We start from the raw sequence: 19,433 nt of genomic DNA on the forward strand, positions 1-19,433 counted from the left end.
GTCAAAAGATTGTTGGCGCTCCAAAGACACAGTACAGGACTGTAATTATGTGGGGTTGAATTACAGTACCATTTGGAAATACATAATATATTTTCGTACCAACAACATTTTCCCAGAATGCACCATCATTTACAGTATGCTGCAGTAAAAGGTTTGAGTCATTTACTGTTGATAATACCCCAAATAAATGACAGTTTTCTGTTACAGTGTGGGCTTAGAAGAATGGTAGTAAAGAACAGGAAGGCCCGCACACTGTTAAAGCTCCCAATTCACAGATTTATTGAAAACGTTTCAATCCGAAACGGATCTTCGTCAGGTCAAACATCCCAAAATATACACATTTAACCTCACATGAACATTGTGGACATGACTCATGGTGGGGGCAAAAACAATGTGTATCTCTAATAATTTAATAGCAATGAGATGGGTACATGTAGTAGTTCCAGAAAATAATATATATTTACAAAATGACCAAGTAGGTGACCTGGAAGGTAAGACAAATCAAAGTGACATATTCATGTAAGAAATGCAACCTTGTTGAAAAAAACTACCCTATAGGGGCACAAGGAATGCATAAAAGCTGAATCAAACATACTATTCTTTGAAGAGAAAGTCTGAACTGAGCTACTTAAAAACCTCTTGAAACTAGGGGGCACTATTTTCATTTTTGGGAAAATAACATTCCCAAAGTAAACAGGCTATTTTGTCAGGACAAGATGCTAGAATATGCATATAATTGACAGCTTAGGATAGAAAGCATTTTAAAGTTTCCAAAACTGTAAAAATATTGTCTGTGAGTATAACAGAACTGATATTGCAGGTGAAAGCCTGAGAAAAATCCAATCAGGAAGTGACTCATATTTTGAAAGCTCTGCATTCCGATGCATCCCTATTGAGCAGTGAATGGGCTATCAACCAGATTCCTTTTTCTATGGCTTCCCTAATGTGTCTAGTGTCACAATACAGTTTCAGGCTTTTATTTTGAAAACGACAACATTGCGTCAGTGGTCAGCTGGACTCTTTCAGAGTGTTTTGTGCGTAAAAGACAAATGCGGCCATTGTTTCTCTCTTTCCTACTAAGAAGCCACCTGTCCCGGTTGATATATTATGGTATAGATATTTGAAAAACACCTTGAGGATTGATTATAAAAAACGTTTGCAATGTTATGGATCTAATTTGGAATATTTTTCGGCGTTGTCGTGACCGCAGTTTCCGGTGGATTTCTCAACCAAACGTGAAGTACAAACGGAGGTGTTTCGGCTATAAAAAAAATCTTTATTGGACAAAATGAACATTTGCTGTCTAACTGGGAGTCTCGTGAGTGAAAACATCCGAAGCTCATCAGAGGTAAATGATTTAATTAGATTGCTTTTCTGATTTTCATGACCAAGCTGCCTGCTGCTAGCTAGGCTTAATGCTATGCTAGGCTATCGATAAACTTACACAAATGATTGCCTTGCTTTGGCTGTAAAGCATAATTTCAAAATCTGAGATGACAGGGTGATTAACAAAAGGCTAAGCTGTGTTTCAATATATTTCACTTGATTTCATGAATATGAATATTTTCTAGTATTTTTTGTCCGTTGCATTATGCTAATTAGTGTCAGTTGATGACAATTCTCCCGGATTCGGGAGAAGGAGTTCCAAGAGGTTATTAAATGCTTTCTCGTTCTCTTTATTTCCTTACCTGTGTTAGTGAATGTTTTCTATCTTGATAGATTTCTCCATCATGTGAATATACACACAATCTAATCTAATTAGGAATCATATCTCTTAGCCATCTGCTAAACTGGGCTTTTCCCCATTTCCCCCCTGTAATAACAGAATTCAACCAATCAGCTCAGGGAGACACTCATCAGAATAAGGTTAATTATATCTAGTGTGATTAGTACTGGGCATTGAAAACATGGCATTGAATTCTAAATTTAAGCCAGGCCATGTCATGGGCAATAGCTTTGGGGTGGGGAAATATGCAAATACATATAATTACACTAGAATTAAAGAATTGCCCTCACCTCTCGTTGTTCACCTTGTCATACTCATTTAATTCATCCAATTGTCATAATATTTTCAGTGAAACATACATCACAGTTGGCCTACTGGTCTAATCATTTGCATACTTGCATATTAAATCCAAATACCAGATTTGAATAATCCTGATAGCTCCGGATTTAGTTATAAAACACCTTTGATTGTCCTACTCTTGAGAGTTATGCTGAATATCTTCAAAATCAGGGTTGAGTTCAATAGGACAGGGTTTCCCAAACCCCTGGGTGCACATTTAGTTTTTTGCCCTAGCACTCCACAGATGAATCAAATAATCGAAGCTTGATGATGAGTTGGTTATTTGAATCAGCTGTGTATTGCAGTGGACGCTGCTGAGGGGAGAACAGCTCACAACAATGGCTGGAACGGTGCAAATGGAATGGCATCAAACGAATGGAAGACATGTGTTTGTTGAATTTGATACCATTTCACTAATTCTGCTCCAGCCATTACCCGTTATCCCCAATTAAGGTGCCACCATTTTCTTCCATAGGGGCCTAATGAACACCACCCATCCGAGGATGTTAACCAGAGCACTAGACAGCTTCTCCTTGGAACCTTGCTGCTGAAAGTTTGATGATTTATGACCCCTCCTTGCTCCCTGTACTGAAGTTCAAAGCCTCAGCAGTATACATCTCGTACCAACACTTCCACACATCCAATAGAAAGCAGCATTTTTAGCACTCTCTTCCATTGGTATTCATACACGCTCAAGGATCTGTGGAAGAGCTGTATTCTCCTGGATGTGTTATGACCTCGCTATCTGTATTTACCTTATAATTCACGGTGCTAGAGGCTTACATATGTACACACACACATACACACACACAATCACACACACACACACTACTCATCCTCACCGTGGGGCACAACAGGGAATATTACTTACACAATGTTTTTCAGACATATATTTACCCCGTGACTTATGCTGTTCTCTATATGCTTCATTGTTTTTATGGGTCATTGGTTTTCAGCGGAAGAAAAGGCAGAATGCAAAAATAAAAGGAAAACATGGCTATGCTGTTTCTGTTACTGTAAGTATGAATGTATGATATTCCACATCATGCCCCATGTTTGATGAAACAGAAGTTCACTTTTCAAGTCTAGGTTATATGTTTTACCTGAATCTTAGACACTGATGAATAAAACTGTTATTTTACCGAACAAAAATATAAATGCAACATTGTCACGCCCTGATCTGTTTCCCCTGCTCTTGTGATTGTCTCCACCCCCTCCAGGTGTTGCTTGATTTCCCAAGTGTATTTATCCCTGTGTTTCCTGTCTGTGCCAGTTTGTCTTGTATGTCCAAGTCAACCAGTCTGTTTTCCCCCATGTGTGTGCCTTTTTGCTTCACTTTTTGCTAGTCCTCCCAGTTTTGACCCTTGCCTGTTTCTGGACTCTGTACCTCCTTGCCTTGACCTCGAGCCTGCCTGCCACTCTGTACCTCCTGGACTCTGAACTGGTTTTGACCTTTTGCCTGTCCATGACCATTCTCTTGCCTACCCCTTTTTTGATCAATAAACATTTAAGACTCCAACCATCTGCCTTCTGTGTCTGCAACTGGGTCTCGCCTTGTGCCCTGATAAACATGTCAAGTGTTCGTCCCATGTTTCATGAGCTGAAACAAAAGATCCCAGAAATGTTCCATATGCACAAAAAGCTTCTTTCTCTCAAATTGTGTGCACAAATTGTCATGAGTATGCAGAATTGTGTTTAGATCCTTGCGACATTGGGCCGTGCATTATTATGCTGAAACATGAGGTGATGTCCGCGTCTGAATGGCATGACAATGGGGCTCAGGATCTTTTCACGGTATCTGCCATTGATAAAATGTGTTCGTTGCCTATACCATAACCCCACCGCCACCATGGGGCACTCTGTTCACAACGTTCACATCAGCAAACTGCTCGCCCACACGACACCATCTGCCATCTGCCGGATACAGTTGAAACCGGGATTCATCTGTGAAGAGCACACTTCTCCAGCATGTCTGTGGCCATCGAAGGTGAGCATTTGCCCACTGAAGTCGGTTACAACACCAAACTGCAGTCAAGTCAAGACCCTGGTGAGGACGACGAGCACGCATATGAGCTTCCCTGAGACGTTTCATGACATTTTGTGCAGAATTTTTCGGCTTTGCAAACCCACAGTTTCATCAGCTGTCCAGGAGGTTGGTCTCAGATGATCCCGCAGGTGAAGAAGCCGCATGTGGAAGTCCTGGGCTGGCATGGTTACACCTGGTCTGCGGTTGTGAGGCCGGTTGGACCAACTCCCAAATTCTCTACAATGACGCTGCAGGTATGGTAGAGAAATTAACATAAAATTATCTGGCAACAGCTCTGGTGGACATTCCTGCAGTCAGCATGCCAGTTGCACGCCCCCTCAACTTGAGACAGCAATGGCATTGTGAAATACAACTGCACATTTTAGAGTGGTCCTTTATTGTCCCCAGCACAAGGTGCGCACATGCCACACCTGTCAGGGTGGATGGATTATCTTGGCAAAGGAGAAATGCTCTCTAATGGGGATATAAACAAATTTGTGCACAAAATTTGACAAATAGGTTTTTTGTGCATGTGGAAACTTTCTTGGATTTTATTTTCACTATATATTAATCATGTATTGAACTGCATCCATCTATTCAGCCAACAATGCCTTACTCTACATAATGGAATTTTGAGTCAAATATAACCTATTTTTAAAAAATCTTAAAGTTGCTTTTGCAGCATAAACTAGGAATTTGATATTTTTGACTGATAATGTGTCTGTTTGAACTACTTTGCAGATATGAAACAAACTGTCAGTTCCACTGTTTATGCTTTGTATTCTACAACAGAAACAACAGCATAGAACATTAACGGTGATCTCTTAGGGGGTTAGATAAGTTGGCAGAGGAGTGCAGCATGACGGTGCCACAACAGCCCAAACTGCCTCTGAATATCTCTGCATTCAAGAGAGAAAATTACTTTTATCCTTCAGTGTAGTCTGGCTTCAACTTAGCAAACAGAGAAAACAAATCACCAGAAGTCAGAAAGAGAGCCCAATGCAACTAAAGGGAATCAATGGCCAACCTTAAATTTGATCAGCAGTGATGAGTTATTTTACCCACAGAACTGAAATACTCGCTTCAACAATAAAAAGTTGTCCTTCAGTCTTTTAATGTGGTAAAGGATATTTAGTGTGAAATATATGCAACGGTTATAAATGAGGCCCCAAGGTCTCTGGCAAGGTTACTCATCACAAGAGTGTGGTCACTGAGTAGGATCAGTGTTGTTGGATTAGTCAACATTACTCCAACATGGAGAGGCCAACAAAACAGGAATTTTTGGAAACCAAAAATCTGTAGAAATGTCAGAGAGCACATTTGGGTACAGGTCAGAATTCCTTGACTGTGGGCAGGCATGGGCTGACCCGACCTGGCCCAACCTTTTGTTTGTCTGTTTTTGTTGGTTTGTTGGTAACGTGAGCAGGACTTAAACCCTAATCCCTTTGCATGTGCTTCCATTAATGGCTTTACAGAAACCAAAGAGGAGAGGGAACCGTGTCACACTGTTTGTGTGCCAACTACCAATCTCTTGGTGACATTGGTGATGTGGCGGGTAGTGCCAGCACTGCAGGCCCTAGAGGAGAGGGGGTGTAGGGAAGTGGTAAGGATGCCTGGTTAAATCTGAAGGATGAAACAGTGAATTCTCTGGATTGACCACCTTGTTTTGATTCATAATCTATTGATCAGTCATAACAACACTAAGTGAATACGACCAGATCATCCACTGTCAGTATTAAGTCAGACACCTAGCGATAGGGGCAGTAAAAAAAAATATACACCTTTTAATCAATTCTTCATTAAAGGCACTCATAAGGTGGATACATTCAATACTGTAGATCCTCTTCTAAAGATGCAACTCCCTGATAATTGGACTAGTAGGCTACTAATGTGGAAAATTTCCCTTAGTAGCTGATCTCCTCAGGACAAAAGCATGCTTTTCCAGTTTGCTGAGTCGCTGACCCAGTCTCCCCTGCCATTAGTCTGGTTGGCTGATCACTAACACATGAAGCGTTCAAGAACAAATGACATCACTTTTACAGGCAGAGCTACAGCTGGCCAAATTTCAGAGCCTCCAGACTACACACTCACCAATTAAGTTGTATGTTGGAACAATGAGGGTCCTCTCGCTTGATATGAGCCCCTAAGTCAGTATGACAGTCTGAGTCATTCTAGTGAGAGAACATTTGAAAATCCCTGGCAAGAGTCACAACAGATTGGCATGTTTCGTCTTCCGGCTTGTAAGTGCTAACCGGACTTTCTGAAGTAATAACAAACAGATTAAGGCAGTGATTTGAAGCACTCACTGGGCTTTCGCTTGCACAGAAAAGTCATTAACCTCTACATAATTAGAAAATGTCAACCATGTCAGACTAGGGCATGCATGTAGGTGCCAATTGGGGGACTTCAGAACATTGAAAACTTTAGTCAATATTTTTATGCTTGACAACACAGTGGGAAAAGGGATTTTGTCTTGACCCTTGCACGAATTTGACCCAATACTCCTGTAGGTGTGTGAATCCTTTAATTAAACACCCTTGAGGTTGACAGCAATTAAACAATATGACATGTTGTAGTAGCCTTTTTTCTTTCTTTAAATTACAGTGTCATTCGTAACAATCTAAAAGGTCAACTCATCCTTGGAGAATGAAGCTTTATTTATTTTTTTATCCAACCTGACATTCAGCCTCCACCTGTTTTTCAGATAATCCAACATGCCTGAGTGAATGTCTGTGACATCATTGACATTATCAGCATGTCTGCACACCACACAGCACACCACACAGTATTAGTTCATGTTCAGGACATTACTTTGTAAATGTCATTGATTTTCTTATTTCCCAACCATGGTAATTAAGTTTTAAACTGCCAACCTTCTGTAACTCACTAATCAGCCACATCGTTAGACAATTTGAGTATTCTCTTTGTTTTGCTCCAGGGTACAGATCTAGGATTAGTTGGGAAAACTCAAAACTGGCCCAAGACCAGCATCTCACCCTACTTCCTTTGGCTCAGCAGAGCTATAAATAAGTGTCAGACAGTGTTTCCTGTATCTGAGCAGACATCAGGCTTTGTTGATAATAGATTGATTAGTTGTGACAAAGTGATGTGTCACGCTGCACCTTCACTCACTCCACTAATAACCTGCAACCCCAACTCCACTTCCACTTCCACCCTTCAGCCTTTTAAACCCTTTTCTGCAGTCAAATGTCCAAATTGCCCTCTAGTGGCGTCATAGGTGGAATGTTATTAATATTTCTCATAATTTTATAATTTATAAACATTACATTTTTTTTACGCTTAAAATCTGATGTTTTTATTTCAAACGGTTTTGTTATAGTTCAGTCTTCTGTGATGTATATAAAATGTAATATTGTGATGCAACTCAAAATTGAATACATTTCAACTCTATATCTGACATGGTACAGGTGTCTTCTTTTATTTAAGCCAATAACCATGTGTGTGAGGTGTATACTTTTGTTTCAAAGTAGATTTGATTAAGAGGACCAAGAAACACTCTGTGTGACCCTGATTTAGCCCACTGCTGTAAAAAGGTTAAATCACACTTGAACTATCCACTAGATATGGATGACAATCAGCACACCAGGGAGAAGACTCTGTGGCTCACTCGGAAGAGCATGGTGCTTTCAACACCAAGGGTTGTGGGTTTTATTCCCTCTGGGGCCACCCATATGTACAATGGAAGTTGCTTTGGATAAAAGCATTAGCTAAATGGCATATTATTATTAGGCACAATGCTTCATAAGAACACAACAGCCACAGAGACCTTCAACTGAGATTCTTGGCAGAAACATTTCCTCAGGAGGTTTTGAAAGACATCTCTGCATGGTTAAACTCAACATTTGAGTATTGTTCCCTGCTATGTCTAAATTAGGGTCATGTAGCTTATAGCCTACGATCCCATCTGTGTCTGTCACATAAGATTGCATCTTTACAGCACAAAGGATACACTTTCACTTTCATCAAGTCCAGCTTGAGCTCCAAAATAGCCTCATGCCTACATGCAACAGCCCTGCCGGCAGGGACTACTTCTTTGGTGTTAAGTTTAACCAGGCAGTGGTGACATGTCATGTCAAGCACACATAATGATAACCAGGGATGAGGATGAGTTTACCGTTACAGAACTGCAGCAGCGAAGATGTGTCATAGAGGCTGCTGTAGCTGGAAAACCCGTCCTCCATTCTGGACTTCCACCGCGCTCCTCCACTCACTCCTCTCTTGTTCCCTCTCACCTCTCTTAAATCCCTGTTACTTTCGCTTGCTTGCCACCACCGAGGATCTTCCTCCATTAAACATTGAGTTTTCTCTTGTCAGGCTGCCAGTGTCAGTTACCATGGCAACCCATTCACTCTGATAATTTCCTGTGAACTCAGACTCTCTTCTCTTCTTTGAATGGTCCCAAGGAGTAAACTAAAAAAAAACAGAGTATTTCAAAACACAAAAAACCTGGAGTATTTGAAAACACTTTCCTGGTCTTCTTCTTTTTGCTCCCTATTTTCTCTATTCACTCTTCTCTCCTTCCCTCAGTCTCTTCGGTGGCAGCTGTGTGGTGTTAAACCGTGTGCTGATCTCCAGAGGAAAAACAGCTTTGAAAGGCTGGAGCTGTAAGTGGAGGGCTGGCAGCAGCGTCTGTGTGCATGTTTGAGAGAGAGAGAGAGAGAAATAGAGCGAGAGCGCGAGAGCTCGTGTGTGCGTGTTTGGATAATACCTTGGACAGCCTTCCCCAGCCCCAGACTTTCACTAACTGTGGACAAGGGCAGAGGGGGTTGGGCCTCTTTCAAAAGACAGATCATCCCCCTTGCCTAGAGAGGAGAGAGAGAGAGAGAGAGAGAGAGAGAGAGAGAGAGAGAGAGAGAGAGAGAGGCTCTGATCACCAGGAAGAGAATAAGGGGAATAGAAAGGTCACAAGGAAGAAAAAAAGATTGCAGCTGGTAGAATGGGATTATATATTGATATAGTCACCATATTATTGTTCAGCTCTTCTGGCATGCTGCCAGAAATATTTTTGTGACAATAATAATCCCAAAGAGCCACTGATATGAGAGAAACCACACAGGAATTAATAAATATATATAGAATAAAGCTCTTTCTCAGTCTCAAAGAGAGGAGAGGAATCCAAGAGAAGAGAGGAATCAATCCATTCAGGAGAAAAATAATAGAGAGAGGGAACACAGAAGAGATTAGAGGGATGCTGAGACGAGCAAAGAAAATGGGTTTCTGTTGCAGAACAGTGAGCCATCATCCTACATAACTATAGCTGTACATACCTTTTTCCTACTTATACTGTATATTGTCCATACTGTCTATACAAACCACATTTATATCAGCACTCTGATATTGCTCATTCTGATATTACTTAATCTCTTGTTTCTTCTTTTTTTCTTGGGATTACTTGTGTATTATTATTGTACTGTTAGATATTTACTGCACTTCTAGAGCTAGACACAAAAACAATTCCCTGCACTTGCCTTAACATCTGTGTACACAGCAAATAAACTTTGATTTGATTTGACCCAGTCTACCAGTCAACACTTCAACAACTTCACATATAATGTAGAACAAACATGCCCCTCTAACAAGCAGAACATTGAATAATGTCAACCCTATTCAAGACATGTTTATCTGCAACATTTGGCCCTGGAGTCAGACTGGGGCAGAGAAGGATTTGGATTTGTAACAAAACAATGCGACATCACATTTTCCCTCTCTATCATCCCAAGAAGCTAAACAAGATGCTAAACAAGGTTGAGCACAATCAGTGTTGAAGCGAAACATTATTATTCTCAGCCTTATCTGTCTTAAAGCAGACAGTGTAATCATCAAAGAAGACGAAGAGGGGGAGAGGGAGGGAGGGAAAAACTGCCTCTTCCTTTTGACTGGGGGTTTTCAGCAGCCATCAAATAAGTGATAGAAGAGAATGAGAAGGAGAGAAATGGAGGGAAAATTGAAAGAGACTGTGGGTCATCTGACTGGAACTGTCATGGTGGAACACCTCTTTCAAGTATTCATGTATACATAAATGACTTGCCCCCCCCTGTATGTCCCGAGATCAAAATGCAGATGCATGCCAACGACACAGTCTTCTATGTCCATGCCAAGACAAAGCAACAGGCTGCTCGTAAACTTACAGCAGCAATGGACAAAATAGATGACTGGTTGGACCACTCATGTCTAAAATTGAATATAACAAAAACTGTCGACAATCTCTGCATGTATTTCTCCATCAGGAACAGTGAGACCCATCAGCCTGAGGGAACTGTAAAGGAACAGAGGATTGAGGTGGTTTCACATGTTAAATACTTAGGAATAATTATTGACTCTAACCTTTCCTTCAAAAAAGCAATTAAAAAAGTGCATGGAACAGCAAAACACAACCTGGTGAATTTCTAATTTATCTGAAACCAAATGTCAGCAGTTGTGGTAAACTGTACATGTACTCAATGGTTCTGTCCCATCTCTCGTACTGTGTCACAACCTGGTCAAATGCTAGTATCACAGCAATGAAACCACTCGGAAAGCTTTGTAAACAAACTCTGAACGTGCTGGACAAAAAACTAACACTTATCACTACTGCAATATCACAAAGACATAATACCTACTGGGCTTTGATAGCTTCTTATGCCTTGATGACACTTCTCTGCTGTTTAAGATCACTCATGACCTTGCCCCACCACCTCTTAAACAGTTTGCTACATATTGCAAGGACAATACCAGGACAACAAGAGCTTCAACCAGAGGGGGCTGCTCAACTCAGTTTAGGTCCACTAAATTTGGCCAGAAAGCTATTTCAGTCAGAGCGTCTAGATTATGGAACAACCTGCCAACCAATGTGAGAGAGAGTTCAGCACCTTTGCTAGCTTCAAGGCAAACCTGAAAAGGTGGCTGAAGGTAAACCAGTCATGTGAACATTAAGACATTGCGACTCCTAAAATGTCAGATACTGTAGGACCAAGGCACATTTAAATTCTCATGTAACATTAGCGTTATATTGTCTATGGTTGTATATTTTATATATACACACACTACCGTTCAAAAGTTTGGGGTCACTTAGAAATGTCCTTGTTTTTGAAAGAAATGCACATTTTTTTTGTCCATTAAAATAACATCAAATTCATCATAAATACAGTGTAGACATTGTTAATGTTGTAAATACTATTGCCAATGACTATTGACGCCTCACAAGTCCTCAACTGGCAGCTTCATTAAATAGTACCCGCAAAACACCAGTCTCAACGTCAACAGTGAAGAGGCGACTCCAGGATGTTGGCCTTCTAGGCAGAGTTGCAAAGAAAATGCCATTTCTCAGTCTGGCCAATTAAAAGAAAAGGTTAAGATGGACAAAAGAACACAGACACTGGACAGAGGAGTTGTACGATATCTTCAGTTTCTGGGCAATTTCTCGTGTGGAATTGTCTTCATGTCACACCCTGACCATAGTTTGCTTTGTATGTTTCTATGTTTTGGTTGATCAGGGTGTGATCTGAGTGGGCATTCTTTGTTGGATGTCTTGTTTGTCTATTTCTATGTCTGGCCTGATATGGTTCTCAATCAGAGGCAGGTGTTAGTCATTGTCTCTGATTGGGAACCATAGTTAGGTAGCCTGGGTTTCACTGTGTGTTTGTGGGTGATTGTTCCTGTCTTTGTGTTTGCACCAGATGGGACTGTTTTAGGTTTTCTCACGTTTGTTGTTTTTGTTAGTTATCTCATGTGTAGTGTCTTTATAAATTAAAGAACATGAATAACCACCATGCTGCATATTGGTCCGCCTCTCCTTCACCTAAAGAGAACCGTTACACTTCATTTCTAAGAACAAGAATAGACTGATAGGTTTCAGAAGAAAGTTCTTTGTTTCTGGCCATTTTGAGCCTGTAACCGTACCCACAAATGCTGATGCTCCAAATACTCAACTAGTCGAAAGAAGGCCAGTTGTATTGCTTCTTTAATCAGACAACAGTTTTCAGCTGTGCTAACATAATTGCAAAAGGGTTTTCAAATGATCAATTAGCCTTTTATAATGATAAACTTGGATTAGCTAACACGACGTGCCATTGAAACACAGGAGTGATGGTTGCTGTATGCCTATGTAGATATTCCATAAAAAATAGTCTGCTGTTTCCAGCTACAATAGTCATTTACAACATTAACAATGTCTACACTGTATTTCTGATCAACTTGATGTTACTTCAATGGACACAAGTAGCTCTTCATTCAAAAACATTTCTACGTGACCCAAACTTTTGAACGGTGTTGTGTATATATATATATATATATATATATATACACAGTGCCTTGCGAAAGTATTCGGCCCCCTTGAACTTTGCGACCTTTTGCCACATTTCAGGCTTCAAACATAAAGATATAAAACTATTTTTTGTGAAGAATCAACAAGTGGGACACAATCATGAAGTGGAACGACATTTATTGGATATTTCAAACTTTTTTAACAAATCAAAAACTGAAAAATTGGGCGTGCAAAATTATTCAGCACCTTTACTTTCAGTGCAGCAAACTCTCTCCAGAAGTTCAGTGAGGATCTCTGAATGATCCAATGTTGACCTAAATGACTAATGATGATAAATACAATCCACCTGTGTGTAATCAAGTCTCCGTATAAATGCACCTGCACTGTGATAGTCTCAGAGGTCCGTTAAAAGCGCAGAGAGCATCATGAAGAACAAGGAACACACCAGGCAGGTCCGAGATACTGTTGTGAAGAAGTTTAAAGCCGGATTTGGATACAAAAAGATTTCCCAAGCTTTAAACATCCCAAGGAGCACTGTGCAAGCGATAATATTGAAATGGAAGGAGTATCAGACCACTGAAAATCTACCAAGACCTGGCCGTCCCTCTAAACTTTCAGCTCATACAAGGAGAAGACTGATCAGAGATGCAGCCAAGAGGCCCATGATCACTCTGGATGAACTGCAGAGATCTACAGCTGAGGTGGGAGACTCTGTCCATAGGACAACAATCAGTCGTATATTGCACAAATCTGGCCTTTATGGAAGAGTGGCAAGAAGAAAGCCATTTCTTAAAGATATCCATAAAACGTGTCGTTTAAAGTTTGCCACAAGCCACCTGGGAGACACACCAAACATGTGGAAGAAGGTGCTCTGGTCAGATGAAACCAAAATTGAACTTTTTGGCAACAATGCAAAACGTTATGTTTGGCGTAAAAGCAACACAGCTCATCACCCTGAACACACCATCCCCACTGTCAAACATGGTGGTGGCAGCATCATGGTTTGGGCCTGCTTTTCTTCAGCAGGGACAGGGAAGATGGTTAAAATTGATGGGAAGATGGATGGAGCCAAATACAGGACCATTCTGGAAGAAAACCTGATGGAGTCTGCAAAAGACCTGAGACTGGGACGGAGATTTGTCTTCCAACAAGACAATGACCCAAAACATAAAGCAAAATCTACAATGGAATGGTTAAAAAATAAACATATCCAGGTGTTAGAATGGCCAAGTCAAAGTCCAGACCTGAATCCAATCGAGAATCTGTGGAAAGAACTGAAAACTGCTGTTCACAAATGCTCTCCATCCAACCTCACTGAGCTCGAACTGTTTTGCAAGGAGGAATGGGAAAAAATTTCAGTCTCTCGATGTGCAAAACTGATAGAGACATACCCCAAGCGACTTACAGCTGTAATCTCAGCAAAAGGTGGCGCTACAAATATTAACTTAAGGGGGCTGAATAATTTTGCACGCCCAATATTTCAGTTTTTGATTTGTTAAAAAAGTTTGAAATATCCAATAAATGTCGTTCCACTTCATGATTGTGTCCCACTTGTTGTTGATTCTTCACAAAAAAATACAGTTTTATATCTTTATGTTTGAAGCCTGAAATGAGGCAAAAGGTCGCAAAGTTCAAGGGGGCCGAATACTTTCGCAAGGCACTGTATATGTGTGTCTGCCCCTTCCTCCTTCTGATGCTAGTTTCCAGCACAGTGTTTGAATGCCTCACCCCAGTTGTCACTCACATGTTATTCACCAATATGAACGTGAATAATGTGACAGTGTCATAAGTGACAGTGTCGTAAGGTCGCAGTCAAACAAATTCCATTGACATTTTCAAGCTTTGCTCGGGTTAACCCTAAGCCAGATGAAAGGGAAGACCAGACCAGCCAATTCCCCCCTGTTGGTCCCTCTGAAGGTCAGAGACCAAAGCAGCAGATAGCAGAACCACCCCGTACCGAGACCACAGCCAATGTTTTTATTCCATGTGTTTCAAACACTCCTTTTGTGTTTTTAATTTGATCTTTTTCAAAGCAATGCCAACTTGTTGAGAGTTTGCTTCTGTGCATGACACCATATGGATTCAATGTTGAGTCTACAATATCTTATTTAGGAATCTACTTCTGCTAGGTGGGACCTACTGTAGGCTAAAACACAATTGAGGGTCAGTTAGGGCTTATAAGCCTGCTGAAGGGGGAAATAGGGGCCACAGAGAAATCCCCAGTGGAAGAGATATGTGGCATACACAGAGATCACAGGAAACACATTAGAAGACTAACAAATACTCAGTGAGGGTTTAGAGAGTAATAGTCATACTCTATGCTGCATCCAAAATCGCACCATATTCCAGTGTTGTAGTACTCAAGTCCACGATGTGGACTTGCGTCCTTGTGACTCGACTTGGAATCGACCACTCAGACTTGACCAGTTGTGACTTTGTTGTCAGACAATCTCTTTATTTTTTCATAATTCAACATACCTAGTTACGACAGCAAATGTGAGAAATGTATTTTGCCTTACAAATGTGCAACAGTGTTTATTAAATGTATATTTTAGAATGCTTTGACAGCTACTTTTAACACTACCAAGGGACTTGTGACTTGAGTATAAAGGACCGGACTCGAACACTAGGGACTTGACTCTGACTTGAGGTTTAGTGACCTGACTACATCACTGCCCTATTCCCTATAGGCACCGTGGTCAAAAGCAGTACACTACTGTATATACATATACAAAAAGTATTTAGTCAGCCACCAATTGTTCAAGTTCTCCCACTTAAAAAGATGAGAGAGGCCTGTAATTTTCATCATAGGTACACTTCAAAATGAGAAAAAAATCCTGAAAATCACATTATAGGATTTTTTATGAATTTATTTGCAAATTATGGTGGAAAATAAGTATTTGGTCACCTACAAACAAGCAAGATTTCTGGCTCTCACAGACCTGTAACTTCTTCTTTAAGAGGCTCCTCTGTCCTCCACTTCTTAGTTGTATTAATGGCACCTGTTTGAACTTGTTATCGGTATAAAAGACACCTGTCCACAACCTCAAACAGTCACATTCCAAACTCCACTATGGCCAAGACCAAAGAGCTGTCAAAGGACACCAGAAACAAAATTGTAAACCTGCACCAGGCTGGGAAGACTGAATCTGCAATAGGTAAGCAGCTTGGTTTGAAGAAATCAACTGTGGGAGCAATTATTAGGAAATGGAAGACATACAAGACCACTGATAATCTCCCTCGATCTGGGGCTCCACGCAAGATCTCACCCCGCGGGGTCAAAATAATCACAAGAACGGTGAGCAAAAATCCCAGAACCACACGGGGGGACCTAGTGAATGACATGCAGAGAGCTGGGACCAAAGTAACAAAGCTTACCATCAGTAACACACTACGCCGCCAGGGACTCAAATCCTGCAGTGCCAGACGTGTCCCCCTGCTTAAGCCAGTACATGTCCAGTTCCGTCTGAATTTTGCAAGAGAGCATTTGGATGATCCAGAAGAAGATTGGGAGAATGTCATATGTTCAGATGAAACCAAAATATAACTTTTTGGTAAAAACTCAACTCGCCGTGTTTGGAGGACAAAGAATGATGAGTTGCATCCAAAGAACACCATACCTACTGTGAAGCATGGGGGTGGAAATATCATGCTTTGGGGCTGTTTTTCTGCAAAGGGACCAGGACGACTGATCCGTGTAAAGGAAAGAATGAATGGGGCCATGTATCGTGAGATTTTGAGTGAAAATCTCCTTCCATCAGCAAGGGCATTGAAGATGAAACGTGGCTGGGTCTTTCAGCATGACAATGATCCCAAACATGCCGCCCAGGCAGCGAAGGAGTGGCTTCGTAAGAAGCATTTCAAGGTCCTGGAGTGGCATAGCCAGTCTCCAGATCTCAACCCCACAGAAAATCTTTGGAGGGAGTTGAAAGTCTGTGTTGCCCAGCAACAGCCCCAAAACATCACTGCTCTAGAGGAGATCTGCAAGGAGGAATGGGCCAAAATACCAGCAACAGTGTGTGAAAACCTTGTGTAGACTTACAGAAAACGTTTGACCTCTGTCATTGCCAACAAAGGGTATATAACAAAGTATTGAGAAACTTTTGTTATTGACCAAATACTTATTTTCCACCATAATTTGCAAATAAATTCATTAAAAATCCTACAATGTGATTTTCTGGATTTATTTTCTCATTTTGTCTGTCATAGTTGAAGTGTACCTATGATGAAAATTACAGGCCTCTCTCATCTTTTTAAGTGGGAGAACTTGCACAATTGGTGGCTGACTAAATACTTTTTTGCCCCACTGTATATATATATATATATATATAGTACCAGTCAAAAGTTGACACACTCATTCAATGGTTTTCTTTATTTTTTACTCTTTTATCAAATATCAAAGTAGCCACCCTTTGCCTTAATGACAGCTTTGCACACTCTTGGCATTCTCTCAACCAACTTCACCTGGAATGCTTTTACAACAGTCTTGAAGGAGTTCCCACATATGCTGAGCACTTGTTGGCTGCTTTTCCTTCATTCTGCGGTCCAACTCATCCCAAACCATGTCAATTGGGTTGAGGTCGGGTGATTGTTGAGGCCAGATCATCTGATGCAGTGCTCCATCACTCTCCTTCTTGGTCAAATAGCCCTTACACAGCCTGGAGGTGTGTTCGGTCAGTGTTCTTTTGAAAAATAAATGATAGTCCTACTAAGCCCAAACCAGATGGGATGGCGTATCGTTGCAGAATGCTGTGGTAGCAATCCTGGTTAAGTGTGCCTTGAACTCTAAATAAATCACAGACAGTGTCACCAGCAAAGCTTCCCCACAACATCACACCTCCTCCTCCATGCTTCACGGTGGGAACCACAAATGCAGAGATCATCTGTTCACGTACTCTGCATCTCACAAAGACACAAATCTCAAATTTGGACCCATCAGACCAAAGGACAGATTTCAGATTTCCACCAGTCTAATGTCCATTGTTTGTGTTTCTTGGCCCAAGCTACTCTCTTGTTCTTATTGGTGTCCTTTAGTAGTGGTTTCTTTGCAGCAATGAAGCATGAAGACCTGATTCACGCTGTCTCCTCTGAATATTTGATGTTAAGATGTGTCTGTTACTTGAACTCTGTAAAGCATTTATTTGGGCTTCAATCTGAAGAGCAGTTAACTCTAATGAACTTGTCCTCTGCAGCAGAGGTAACTCTGGATCTTCCTTTCCTGTGGCAGTCCTCATGAGAGCCAATTTTATCATAGCGCTTGATAGTTTTTGCGACTGCACTTGAAGAAACTTTCAAAGTTCTTGAAAGTTTCTGGATTGAATGACCTTCATGTTTTAAAGTTATGATGGACTGTAGTTTCTCTTTGCTTTTCTCTGCTGTTCTTGCCATTATATGGACTTTTACCAAATAGAGCTATCATCTTCTATATACCAACCCTACCTTGTCACAGCAGAACTGATTGGCTCAAACGCATTAAGAAGGAAAGGCATTCCACAAATGAACTTTTAACAAGGCACACCTGTTAATTGAAATGCATTCCAGGTGACTACCTCATGAAGTTGGTTGAGAGAATGCCAAATCAAATAAAATGTATTTATATAGGCCTTCGTAAATCAGCTGATATCTCAAAGTGCTGTACAGAAACCCAGCCTAAAACCCCAAACAGCAAGCAATGCAGGTGTAGAAGCACGGTGGCTAGGAAAAACTCCCTAGAAAGTCCAAAACCTAGGAAGAAACCTAGAGAGGAACCAGGCTATGAGGGGTGGCCAGTCCTCTTCTGGCTGTGCCGGGTGGAGATTATAACAGAACATGGCCAAGATGTTCAAATGTTCATAAATGACCAGCATGGTCAAATAATAATAATCATAGGCAGAACAGTTGACACTGGAGCAGCAGCACGGCCAGGTGGACTGGGGACAGCAAGGAGTCATCATGCCAGACAGGAAGATCACATTAGTGACTCAACCCACTCAAGTGACGCACCCCTCCTAGGGATGGCATGAAAGAGCACCAGTAAGCCAGTGACTCAGCCCCTGTAATAGGGTTAGAGGCAGAGAATCCCAGTGGAAAGAGGGGAACCGGCCAGGCAGAGACAGCAAGGGCGGTTCGTTGCTCCAGAGCCTTTCCGTTCACCTTCACACTCCTGGGCCAGACTACACTCAATTATATGACCCACTGAAGAGATGAAAAAAAGTACATTTGCCAAGAGTGGGCAAAGCTGTCATCAAGGCAAAGGGTGGCTACTTTGAAGAATCTCAAATATTACATACAGTGCCTTGCGAAAGTATTCGGCCCCCTTGAACTTTGCGACCTTTTGCCACATTTCAGGCTTCAAACATAAAGATATAAAACTGTATTTTTTTGTGAAGAATCAACAACAAGTGGGACACAATCATGAAGTGGAACGACATTTATTGGATATTTCAAACTTTTTTAACAAATCAAAAACTGAAAAATTGGGCGTGCAAAATTATTCAGCACCTTTACTTTCAGTGCAGCAAACTCTCTCCAGAAGTTCAGTGAGGATCTCTGAATGATCCAATGTTGACCTAAATGACTAATGATGATAAATACAATCCACCTGTGTGTAATCAAGTCTCTGTATAAATGCACCTGCACTGTGATAGTCTCAGAGGTCCGTTAAAAGCGCAGAAAGCATCATGAAGAACAAGGAACACACCAGGCAGGTCCGAGATACTGTTGTGAAGAAGTTTAAAGCCGGATTTGGATACAAAAAGATTTCCCAAGCTTTAAACATCCCAAGGAGCACTGTGCAAGCGATAATATTGAAATGGAAGGAGTATCAGACCACTGAAAATCTACCAAGACCTGGCCGTCCCTCTAAACTTTCAGCTCATACAAGGAGAAGACTGATCAGAGATGCAGCCAAGAGGCCCATGATCACTCTGGATGAACTGCAGAGATCTACAGCTGAGGTGGGAGACTCTGTCCATAGGACAACAATCAGTCGTATATTGCACAAATCTGGCCTTTATGGAAGAGTGGCAAGAAGAAAGCCATTTCTTAAAGATATCCATAAAAAGTGTTGTTTAAAGTTTGCCACAAGCCACCTGGGAGAC

At 41.2% G+C, this 19,433-nt stretch overlaps 1 protein-coding gene across 5 annotated transcripts in view; it reads right to left on the minus strand.

Annotated features, from left to right (window-relative positions):
• LOC112256404 (echinoderm microtubule-associated protein-like 1) overlaps positions 1-8,839 on the minus strand; it is a 76,106-nt gene extending 67,267 nt beyond the window's left edge. For all 5 annotated transcript variants that reach the window (XM_042305287.1, XM_042305285.1, XM_042305286.1 and 2 more), the window contains exon 1: positions 8,227-8,839. In XM_042305287.1, coding sequence (XP_042161221.1) covers positions 8,227-8,401 — 175 coding nt within the window. In that variant the 5' untranslated portion in view covers positions 8,402-8,839. The remainder of the gene's footprint in view (positions 1-8,226) is intronic.
• Between the last annotated feature and the right edge of the window lie 10,594 nt (positions 8,840-19,433).

Source organism: Oncorhynchus tshawytscha, linkage group LG24 (genome assembly GCF_018296145.1).
Source record: "Oncorhynchus tshawytscha isolate Ot180627B linkage group LG24, Otsh_v2.0, whole genome shotgun sequence".
Taxonomy (NCBI): domain Eukaryota; kingdom Metazoa; phylum Chordata; class Actinopteri; order Salmoniformes; family Salmonidae; genus Oncorhynchus; species Oncorhynchus tshawytscha.